The sequence below is a fragment of the Sprattus sprattus genome (assembly GCF_963457725.1).
Source record: "Sprattus sprattus genome assembly, chromosome: 20".
NCBI lineage: Eukaryota > Metazoa > Chordata > Actinopteri > Clupeiformes > Clupeidae > Sprattus > Sprattus sprattus.
Genome location: NC_137918.1, coordinates 10,115,738 through 10,127,814, shown reverse-complemented (window position 1 = coordinate 10,127,814; position 12,077 = coordinate 10,115,738). Strand labels below are relative to the sequence as shown.

Genomic DNA, 12,077 nt, shown 5'->3' with positions numbered 1-12,077 from the left:
GTCACGTAAAGACAAAATGCAATAGCTGACGTGGTAATGTGCTCATAGTTATGACAAGCCATAATCTGCTAATTATCAGTGATGTCAAGCAATGTATGTTGAGTTCAAATTCACTGTTAACCTGTGGTACTTTTGTTGCCATGCCATTTTGTCATTTTGCAAAGACATCAACAAACATTTCACAAAGTATGTTTAATAAAATATACACATTAACTTCATATTTTTTTCATATATGAAATACACAGTAGCTGCAGTGATTTCAAGCAGTTCATTCACCTACCACATGGTGGCGCTATGCCTAACTGCCATTTCACACACAGAGAAATGTTGGTAGGCATAATACACAGTTACCTGTGAAGTTTCACTTTTGTGAAGCACTCCAAAAGGAGTTGGTGCACATTTCTGGTTGAACTGGCCAATTTTAGTCAAATTCCCACATTAACAAATGTCGCTATTTCAACCTTGTTTTTTAAATCAATGTGCAACTTTCGACGACGGCAACACCTAGAATATTGATTTATGTACTATTATGTACTGATATCAGCAAAAAACAAGTTGCCACCTGATCACTCCGACGAACCTGCAAGATAGGATTTCTGGCCCACCGCCTATACCGTTTTTGTTTGTTTTTTCAGCTACATGTATGTCAGTGTTCTGCTTAATTTATACGCATTATTTTCTCAAACGCCATGTCTGATATAACACTGGAAATTCTATAAATAGGGACCTGATATAAATTATATGTGGTGGATATGTAGGCTATTATATCAGCAGTGTTTCTTTTCTTGATCCCGTCCTGTGAATCTCCACTTAAAGAAATATTAATAATACCTGACACATTTCTATTGGTGTTCTTGTTGTGCTTGTTTTTTTATTAGAATCTGCTATCAGTAATGTAGTAGCCAAAAAGTTTCACTTTATTTTTTTCAATTTGTAATATGTTTTGTGAGTAACTTTCTACGAAAGCATAATCGAAAACATCGCGCCAATTTCATTCGATTGTCTGGGCATGCCTTTTCGCGCGATGTCAATAGGGGATTACGGAAGTGCATTGTTATTGGCCTAGATCGCTTGAACGTTACATTAGTTTTCTCGGATTGGTTGGTTCTCTGATACATTCAGAGTTCGTGGCGCGCTTTTGGTTCACTTGGCGCTTTCTTCTACAGATAACTAACAGGAACCTGAGAGTTGCAGTTGGGTTATCTGTCTATCTTGTCTTTCATCGGGGTTTGCTCTTTGAAATAAAAAAGACAAAGATGCATGTGATCAAGCGAGGTAGGTACAATAATATGCAAAGGCATTGTACTTGTAGCTAAACCAGTAATAGTAACTGATTGAGCTACTGAATCCCGTGAGCATTAGCCAACAAAATGAACAAGCTAAATGTTAGCTAATCGGTTTAGTAATAATTCAGCTGACTGATAATTCCTGTTATTTTTTTCTGAAACCTTATTCAGTGTCTTAACTACGTTGGTTAGCTTTATCTGTTACCGAAAAGCTAACTATCAAGTTGGCAGCAATGTCGCTAACCTAAACCTAGTTAAAGATGGCATTAGCGTTAGCGAGGTATTTTACGAACATGTCTACCAAGTAGCACAGACATAAACATAAATTTGCTGTTTTACGTTGGCTGTGTAACTCTGACGGAAACAGCAAATGCTGTTGGTTCCGTTGGTGGTAAGCCAGCAAAGGTTCCATCGGTAGTCGGCTAACGCTAACTTAAGTTAGCTTAGTTCACGCTTGTTGCCTGTTAGTGAGATGGTACAAAGACGCTTGCTACCAAAGTCCCTCATACTACTGAGAAACGAGGGTTTATGCTCTGTATCCCTTGATAAGTAGGCCTAAGTTAGCCTAATGACTTAACGTTAGAACGCTATTTGCTAGCTAGAAAGTTAGCCATGTTATATTGTGATAAACCTAACTGGCCCATTATCTAGGTGTTTGTGACATTTCAGTTTGCCTCCGGGCTGACCACCTATTCCACCTAACGTTGAGCTATGATAAACCTAGAACTAATTTAAATACTTAGAAAGGAACTTACTTGACATTAACCTCGCCCTCAAACTTGGCGCCAAATGTCAGTGTCAGTGTTCGGTATGCCTGAAATGTTTTGTTCTTGAAGCTGAACCTTTACAAGCTAGTTCGCTAACTCCCCGTATTCATGCTGGTTTGATTGCAGTTCCGAAGTAATGTCCAACTGTAGTTTCCACAATATAGTTGGGCTTTAAAGGATATTCAGTTGATTTGCAGGATATGACATCAGCCGCATCATTATGGATTACCTATTTACAGTGAACATTTAGTTTGGTCAACCATTATTTAGATTCAGATTTAAGGCTTAATGTTTATTTACTCAATGTTTCCTTTGTTCCAGTACAAGTTTGTATATAGTAAACATGTGTGTCTTCTTATTTGGCAGGTTATAGTAGTTATGATAGTTTTGAACTAAAGACTACTGGTCATCTTGGGTTCTGAAAGTGGTTTTGTGGATTAGTCATATATTTATGGCTAATCCACAAATCCACTTTATTAATTTATGACATGCTTTGACATTGTTGTTTGGAGGCAAAACTGAGAGGAACTGATTAGTGGCCACAGATTTTTTTTTTAAATTTTAGTTTTAATTTGAAATCCCTAGTGTGTATGAAGGGCTCCAACAACTTAATAATTGGTACTGTTTTAAAAAGTTTTTTTCTTAACCTGAGGAAATGCAACCCACATGAATGCAACTGGGTTGAATTAAAGACATTTGGTCAGTGTTCATGGAGTGTGTTTGTTTCAGATGGGCGCCAGGAGCGCATCATGTTTGACAAAATCACATCACGTATCCAGAAGCTGTGCTACGGACTCAACTCTGACTTTGTGGATCCGGTAAGTTCAATTACACAAATGTTTCATGTGTTTTAAGACATTAAGAATGGATATAATTTAGAATGGATATCATTTAAATACATAGTCCCAAATTGAAAATGGAGTCTTGCCCACTTTCAACTACTTCTTTTTCTTTTTTTTGCATTTTCCTTTAGACTCAGATTACTATGAAGGTAATCCAGGGCCTGTACAGTGGCGTCACCACTATTGAGTTGGACACACTAGCTGCAGAGATTACTGCTACTCTCACCACAAAGCACCCTGACTATGCTATCTTGGCTGCTCGTATTGCTGTGTCCAATTTGCATAAGGAGACGAAGAAGGTCTTCAGCGGTAAGTTTGAGTTTGTTATTATTATTTTTTTCTACACAAATAAAGATCTTGGATAAAAGAGTAATATCTTATTTAATGTCTTTTGTAGATGTAATGGAAGATTTGTACAATTATGTGAATCCAAAGAACGATCGTCATTCACCAATGATATCTAAGGAGACGCTTGATCTGGTCCTTGCCAATAAAGATGTAAGGCATTCATTTTTTACATAAAGCACCATCGAGAGCAGGGTTTGAAAACTTTGATACAATTGTTATGAACTAAATGAAGGTTCTAATGAGGCTGTTTTATGTTTTTATTCACATTTTAATTTGAAACAGCGTCTCAACTCTGCCATCATTTTTGACCGAGACTTTTCCTACAATTTCTTTGGATTTAAAGTAAGTTCATGTTGACCAATTCCCATTGATTTTACTTTATTGATTTCAAATAAAAGCTATTTGAGTCAGAAATGTATCCCTATAATTTGCAATGCATGAGTGTAATTGTTTTGAATGGTTGTGTTTGTCTGAATAGACACTGGAGCGGTCCTATTTATTGAAGATTAATGGGAAAGGTAAACATTTATGTATTTCTTACAGATCAGCTACATTTGGGATGTGGTGTACATTTTAATTTCCATATAAGCTGATTGGAACAGTTCTGCTGTTCCTTGTTAATTAGGTTTAGCTCGACTGAAGTTCCTTGCATAGTTTGTTTGCTAACAAAAGTAACTTTTAAATTCTCATGTTTGCTAACAAAAGTAACTCTTAAATTCTCATCTCTAGTGGCGGAGCGTCCCCAGCATATGCTGATGCGTGTGTCCGTTGGGATCCACAAGGAAGACATTAGCGCTGCCATAGAGACGTACAACCTTCTGTCAGAGAAGTGGTTCACCCATGCCTCTCCGACCCTCTTCAACGCCGGAACTAACAGACCTCAGCTTTCAAGGTACATGTTTTAAATTGTTCCGTGCCATGTCTTTGTGTATGTATGAATTCATAGCCTGACTACTTGAGAAGTAAGGTGTTCTAACCATCACTCGTGCTGCTTCTAGCTGCTTCCTGCTGGCCATGAAAGATGACAGTATTGAGGGAATCTATGACACACTGAAGCAGTGTGCCCTCATCTCCAAGTCAGCTGGTGGTATCGGTGTTGCAGTGAGCTGCATCAGGGCCACTGGAAGCTACATTGCAGGGGTGAGTTGTCTTAAAAATGTGTCTACACAGATGACTGGAATTATTGCTTGTGTAGTCACTAGGGGTTCTTCTCAAAATCAACCAGTTTGCTCCTTGAAAACAAATATTTTGTATGCACTCTTATTAAATAATTTACTGTTGGCTGCTTTTAGTTAGAATATAAAGCTTTTTAGGTGACAGTCAATCCTTAAACAGCTAGATTACTCTAGCTGTTTTGCTCAGTGTTGGTAGCACATTTGATTTAGTTGTAATACTCTTAAAGGCACCCAGTGCAACTTTCGAGGCTTAAAAATAAACATTCAATTTCTAGTCTTTTTTACACGTAGTAAGTTTCAATAACTCCATACGATTACATTTCGACATTCAAGGAGCAAAGATAAGATCTCGTTGTGTGGTGAGAACTGATAGAAAATCGATAACAACAACAATCGCCGCCATTTTCTTTATTTTTTGTTACCTACAATAAATAAAGCAGGATTCCAGTCAATAGAAAAATGGCCTCTCCCCACCGGCGATTGTTGTTGTTTACGATTTTCTATCAGTTCTCACCACACAACGACGTCTCATCTTTGCTCCTTGAATGTCGATATGTAATGGTATGGAGTTATTGAAACGTACTACGTGTAAAAAAGACTAGAAATTGAATGTTTATTTTTCATTGAATGTTTACATAAAGTTGCACTGGGTGCCTTTTAAGAAGTTGTTCATGTTTTTTGATTTATACACATTATTTCAGACAAATGGCAACTCCAATGGCCTGGTGCCAATGCTCCGTGTGTACAACAACACTGCCCGCTATGTGGACCAGGGAGGAAACAAGGTGAGAGAAAATTACCCTTTATGCACTAATCATTTATGTTACGAATTCATATTTGCAGAGGGAAGAGATGGGTTTATTTACTTGTGTCTGAAATATAACTTTAATGACCTTATCAAGCCCATTTGCAATCAGACATTTTTTATTGTATTGTATACAGAGTTTAATATTTAAATAAGTCACATCCCTAGTCATTTGCTGCCCTTACCATAACAGCTTGTTAATGTGTGTTGCCTCTGTGCAGAGACCTGGTGCATTCGCCATGTACCTTGAGCCATGGCACTTGGACATCTTTGACTTCCTGGAGCTGAAGAAGAACACCGGAAAGGAAGAGCAGAGAGCGAGGGACCTGTTCTATGGCATGTGGATCCCAGACCTCTTCATGGAGAGGGTAGAAAAAGATCAGGTGTGTGTGTATCTAAAATGTGGAGCCCTAGAATGGTCGAGAAACTGGGAGCAAATGTGGCCAACCAATCCATGTTTTATAATCTGTGAAAGAATGCCTTCATTTTACGCTGTTTGTTTCATTTGTAGGACTGGTCCCTCATGTGCCCCAGTGACTGCCCCGGTCTGGATGAGTGTTGGGGTGACGAGTTTGTGAAATTGTATACCAGGTGTGTTGACTTTTTTTTAGGACCGCAATCAAATTCTCAAAGATAATGGCCTGATTTTAGTAATTAACCTGAGTCTGGCTGTCTGTTCCATTCTATCATCAGATATGAAAAGGAAGGCAAGGTCAAGCGTACGGTTAAGGCACAGCAGGTCTGGTACGCCATCATAGAGTCTCAGACAGAGACGGGTACACCCTACATGCTCTATAAAGATGCCTGCAACCGCAAGAGCAATCAGCAGAACCTCGGCACCATCAAGTGCAGCAACCTGTGCACAGAGATCGTTGAATACACCAGCAAAGATGAGGTACAAATTTACAGTTTCTCTACCGACACACTGGCTTCACTTACATACATCTGTCATGTAATTCCACACATGACAGGCACTGCATCAGTAGTCATAAATGTCTGTGAATCCATGTCTGCAGGTGGCTGTGTGTAATCTGGCATCCATTGCCCTGAACATGTACGTCACTTCAGAACGAACCTTTGATTTCCAAAAATTAGCCGCCGTCACCAAGGTCATTGTCAAAAACCTGAACAAGATTATTGAAGTCAACTACTACCCCATTATTGAGGTGAGAATATACTCCTGAAATCTGTTCTGTTTTGTAATTGCTGTAATATTCAGTCATTTCCCCCCCTTCCCTTTGTTGGTATGCCATCTTTACTTTAAGTTTTATCACGGATGTCCTTGAAATAACGTGTATTTAAGTGAGACTACTCTCCACCTGTAATGGAAATGGGATGCTAACTAGGCTTTGTGTTTATTTTGGTCGTCAGGCAGAGAATTCCAACAGGAGACACCGGCCTATTGGCATTGGTGTTCAGGGTCTTGCTGATGCCTTCATCCTGATGCGCTACCCGTTTGAAAGTGCAGATGCTCAACGTCTCAACATCCAGATCTTTGAGACCATCTACTACGCAGCGCTGGAGTCCAGCTGTGAGCTGGCAGAGAAGCTTGGCCCCTATGAGACCTATCCAGGCTCACCTGTCAGCAAAGGGGTGAGTTTCACCTTTTTCCTGCCTCTGGTTTTCTCTAGTAGGAATGATGTGTGGAAGGCTACAACTATGTCTTTAATGACATCTGGCCATGTGTCTTTCTAATCATCGTCTGCGCTTCAAGTGTTAACCTGTTGGAAGTGCATTGAGTGATTTTTATTTATTTATGTTCCAAAAATGAATTAGAGGTTTTTAAAGATTGCACATAGGGCAATTAAGCTCAGTTGAAAAAAAAAATGGATGGTTCAATACCAAAATGACTTTCATTTTGCCTGGAAAATCAGGGTCATTAAATAAAGTTAAATTCCTGGTTAGTCACAAATACCTCTTCATAATATTTCATCAACCATCTAAATCCTTAATATACTTTAAATATAACAAAAATTAGTTGTCTTCTATGGCTTTCCTGGTGGCTCACACACATACGGTTTTATTTATAAAAAAAATAAAGCATAATAAAGAACCCTTCTGGTAAAATGTGGAAGCAAAGCAAAGGGCTGAGACTTGAATCCTTGATGTCCACATGTCAACACCTTGTTGAGTGCTTTAGCCAGTTTGGTGTTTGCATTAACAAATTGGTTAATTATTTTATAATTCTTTCAAATTGTAATGTTGTTTCAGGTAATGGAATGCTGGATTAACCCATGTATCTCCCTTATTAAGCAAGGGTCTATGATTCTAGTGTGAGCCGCAAACAGAACTATGTCTGACCCACTGTAAAGAAGTGCCCTAGATAGATGATCATTGTTCCTCTGATTCAGATTTTGCAGCATGACATGTGGGAGAAAGTTCCTACAGACCTCTGGGATTGGAAGGCTCTGAAAGCGAAGATTGCCAAGTAAGTACAAAACAGTTTTCAATTCAGTCTGCTGAAGGCTTTCAGTCTTAAGTTTGTAGGAGAGTGCATGAAGCCAAACCTCTCATCTCTTGTAGGCATTGCCTACTCCATTACCACATCCAGCTAACTCAAGTTGAATCTCCCATCTTGTCTCCATCTCTCTTGTAGGCATGGTGTGAGGAACAGCTTGCTTCTGGCCCCGATGCCCACCGCCTCGACAGCCCAGATCCTAGGAAACAACGAGTCCATTGAGCCGTACACTAGCAACATCTACACTCGTCGAGTCCTGTCTGGGGAGTTCCAGGTAATGTCTGACGCAGGTATAGGGTGATGAGTTTCAGATGCATGATTGTAAGGGCTTAAAGCCAACAAAACTGGTTTATAGTTGTGAAAGTGTCATATTTTTGTGCCGAATCCCGGATGGAAGCGCCTATGCTATATTTCTTGATTCAACTTTGAGTTAGCTGGATGTGGTGATGGAATAGGCAAGGAGCTCCATGTGAAGAGAATCCATTTATTTTGAATGACAACTTGGGTAGGGTGTCAATACTCCAAAGAACTTGGTGCACAGCACACCATAAACACATAAACAACCCTTTCACAATTAAGAGAGCAAGAAAGAAAAGACAAAGAAGTTGAGATGGACAAGATGATTGGAGATGGAAATAAAATAAATGTAACGATGGATAGATAGTGATGGAGAAGAGATAAAGAAATAAAATAGATATATTTTTCTCCATTCCATTCTCTCTTTCCATTTTTAAACACTTCGCCCTGTCAATAAAAAAGAGCGACAGATGTGAGAAGCAGGGTTCCCACGGTACCTGGAAACCATGGAAAACATGGAATTTATTTTTTCATTTTCCAGGTTTGGAAAAGTCATGGAAACTGGGCAAAAGTGAACATTTACATGGAAATTGAAACAGTTGTCCTGGAAAATGTTATTGGATGATGTGAAAAATAGTAGCCTACTATTGAGCACAGAATTAAGATGTGTTTATAAAAACCTTTACATGTGAACAGCTTTTACTGTTGATAGAAATGGATGATCCCATGTTGTAGATGTAGAGCATGCTCTTGGCATCCTTTCTGGTATATTGGATGTTGGAATTTGATGCAGGCAACCTGGTGAAATGGACTTTAAAAGTATAGTTTCGGATTGGTGGACTTCGGGAATATAGCCAAGAAACGTTACTCGCAATCTCAATAGAAGGGTCAAATACATACATTTCCCAGCCAACATGGGAGCCTTGACATCTACAGTGAAACATCTTACGCAAGTTAGGGTTATTGCTTTAACTGTGCGGTAAACCTGGGTTTATCGATGTTAGGTAGTAAGCAGTGCAATCTTTCTAACTAGCTGGCTGCAACTTGCTGATTTTTACCTTGCTTTTAAAATACTAGAACTATGTTTGATCCCCATATGCAGTTTTACTCATTGACTTTTCCTAAAACCGTGTTATTCACCACATTTAGGGGAGTTTGTTTTGAATGTGGATTCATTAATGATGGTTAGCAAGCACATGCAGGTCTCAGCAGGGACGGGAGGAAGAGAGGGCCGTGGGAGCTGGGTTTGAAACGTGTCCCTAAGGGCCGTACACCAGCACACTGCTTTCTGAGGGCCGTACACCAGCACACTGGGGTGAGAGTAACGGGATCGGTGAAGGGAGAGAGAGACAGGGGATCGGTGGAGGGAGAGAGAGAGAGAGACAGGTGATCGGTGGAGAGAGAGAGAGAGAGAGAGAGGCAGGGGATCGGTGTAGGGAGAGAGAGGCAGGGGATCGGTGTAGGGAGAGAGAGAGACTTCTAGCCAACTTCTAGCATAGGTCAACCTCACAGTTGATTGTTCATCTACAGCTTGTTGCATTATTTCATGCATGAATATTATGAAAAAGACATAATCTCTAAGCATTTACAATGTAGACTTGACTGACACATCTTTTAAATCAAGTAAGTAGTCAGGTGTTCTAGGGGGTTGTGTGTGTGTGAGGGAAGGGGGGCGCTTCAGGGGCCTATAGATCATCACTTTATATGGTACCTGGAAAATCAGGAGGTAGCATGGAATTTTTTTTCAAGGCAAGCGTGGGAACCCTGAGAAGGGAAGGTAGAGGAAACATAACTTTGAGATGGGGGGACAGGGGCGATGAAGACCAAACGGAGTGAGACAAATTAAGAAATGTAGAAAGATGGAGAGTAAGGGAGGGAAAGAGTGAGTGGAAGAGAGGCGTTATGCAGAGTTCAGACACGAGAACTTAAGAAAGTAAAAATATGTGTATCCACTGATATCAGCACGCTGATTGATCAGTCAGCCTCTATTGTAAGCTAAAACTATAAGCTTTGCCTCTGGACCTTTTATCTGGAAGAACAAACGTCCATAACACAAGAATAATAATAGTTGGTCTTGACAAAGCTGGACAAAATTAATCAAATAGGACCTTGTTCTCTTCCAACACCTGGTCAACCGGATGTCTAAGGCGACACACAGACGTTGATGTCCACATGTCAACACCATGTTGAGTGCTTTAGCCAGTTTGGTGTTTGCATTAACAAATTGGTTAATTCTTTTATAATTCTTTCAAATTGTAATGTTGTTTCAGGTAATGGAATGCTGGATTAACCCATGTATCTCCCTTATTAAGCAAGGGTCTATGATTCTAGTGTGAGCCGCAAACAGAACTATGTTTGATCCACTGTAAAGAAGTGCCCTAGATAGATGATCATTGTTCCTCTGATTCATTTTTAAGATTGTGAACCCTCACCTCCTCAAAGACCTGACGGAGCGAGGCCTTTGGAACGAGGACATGAAAAACCAGCTCATCTCCCATAATGGATCCATCCAGGTAGGTCTTATGAACAACCAGTAACCTCTTAAATCATCTACTTAACTTTTGCGTCCTTCTTGTCATAGTCCACTGGTAAAAGCACTCACTAGATGGACATGCGTGTTTGACACTTTCATGGGTGACTGATACTAAATGGTCCTGAATGTATTTTTGTTGAAAAGAAAATGATGTATTGTACATTGAACCTTAAAATTGGTACTGTGTCAACATTTTTGAAGGAAATTGAAGGGATCCCAGCAGACATAAAGGAGCTCTACAAAACTGTGTGGGAGATCTCGCAGAAGACCATCATCAAAATGTCAGCTGATAGAGGAGCCTACATTGACCAGAGCCAATCCCTCAACATCCACGTAGCTGAGCCGAACTACGGAAAACTGACGAGCATGCACTTTTATGGCTGGAAACAGGTTTGTGCTAATTTAATGGACATTTGTGTAGATTCAAATGTTGATGTGCAAACGTTTCCATGTATTTTTGATTCTGAGGGTTTCAATGGGTTACGACACGTTTAACTGCTTTTTAGCAAACATTTTTCTGTGTGTGGTTTAAGACGGTTTCCACAAATGTGGTGTTTAAAATGCAATACCTTACAATGTGGTAAAAAGTGTTGTCTAGTCATTTGTGTTTTTAAATATACACAAAAAAGGTACAGGCCAACATGGTTGGTTTTGAACCGGAGTGTCGTTTTTAAATTAAAACTCTTTAATTCACAATGATTTTTAATACAGGGTCTAAAAACTGGCATGTACTATCTGAGGACCAAGCCTGCAGCCATGCCAATCCAGTTCACTCTGAACAAAGAGAACCTGAAGGCCCCTAACACAACCGAGGTAGACACAACGGAACGGAACAAGGCAGCTATGGTGTGTTCCTTAGAGAACCGTGATGATTGTTTGATGTGTGGTTCTTAAACCTTCCTTGTAATGATGGTGGTGTATCTGTATTTTCTCATATCTAAGCCAGTTTGCCCCTGCCCTGTGACAAGTCACCTTTTATGATGGCTCAGCTATTCAGAGCTTCAGCATACTGTAGACATTTGATTACCACGTCACCAGGTGTATGTGTAAGATACCGGCTGTCTCGCATTGTGTTTTTCATATTTATCATATTGTAAAATCGTTTGCCATAAATTCAACCTTATTCTTGGCATGTGGGTGCATTTCCTGATTCTATACAGGAGCTTTGTCATGTGCTTTTTTTTAACTGTTTTATTAAACTATTTTTCCTAATGAGTAATAAATAAATCTGTTGCATTAACTCTTACCTCTGTATAGATCATTTGCACTGCACTTCAGTGACCTGAAATAAATATTTAGCAACTACCATGGCGTCCTGAAACTTTTATATTGATGATGTTTGGTGTAGGATCATAACTGGGCTACTATACTATCACTCAAACCAAAGATGGGGCTGTGTGCAATTGTGTGGCCGGGCCCGCCTTAAAATTATAATGTTCTTTCTTTGCCATTTCCATGAACTTTGACAAATGGAACAATCCATCTGTGTTCTGAGTTGGTCATAAAACCAGGAGCAGGCCTACCTTTTGGTATTTCAGGTGCCTATCCAAGATGGCACGCTTTAGT

The 12,077-nt window shown here is 39.7% G+C and overlaps 1 protein-coding gene across 1 annotated transcript; it reads left to right on the top strand.

The window, feature by feature from the left end:
• The first annotated feature begins 1,180 nt into the window (after positions 1–1,180).
• rrm1 (ribonucleotide reductase M1 polypeptide) lies at positions 1,181–11,646 on the top strand. Its single transcript, XM_080858825.1, has 19 exons — positions 1,181–1,275; positions 2,783–2,871; positions 3,027–3,204; positions 3,293–3,393; positions 3,526–3,585; positions 3,722–3,761; positions 3,973–4,135; positions 4,242–4,383; positions 5,120–5,203; positions 5,445–5,606; positions 5,735–5,814; positions 5,917–6,118; positions 6,240–6,389; positions 6,595–6,816; positions 7,575–7,651; positions 7,820–7,955; positions 10,396–10,491; positions 10,713–10,901; positions 11,223–11,646. The coding sequence occupies exons 1-19, from the start codon at positions 1,257–1,259 to the stop codon at positions 11,403–11,405; spliced, it is 2,373 nt and encodes a 790-aa protein (XP_080714951.1). The 5' UTR covers positions 1,181–1,256; the 3' UTR covers positions 11,406–11,646.
• Positions 11,647–12,077: the final 431 nt, after the last annotated feature.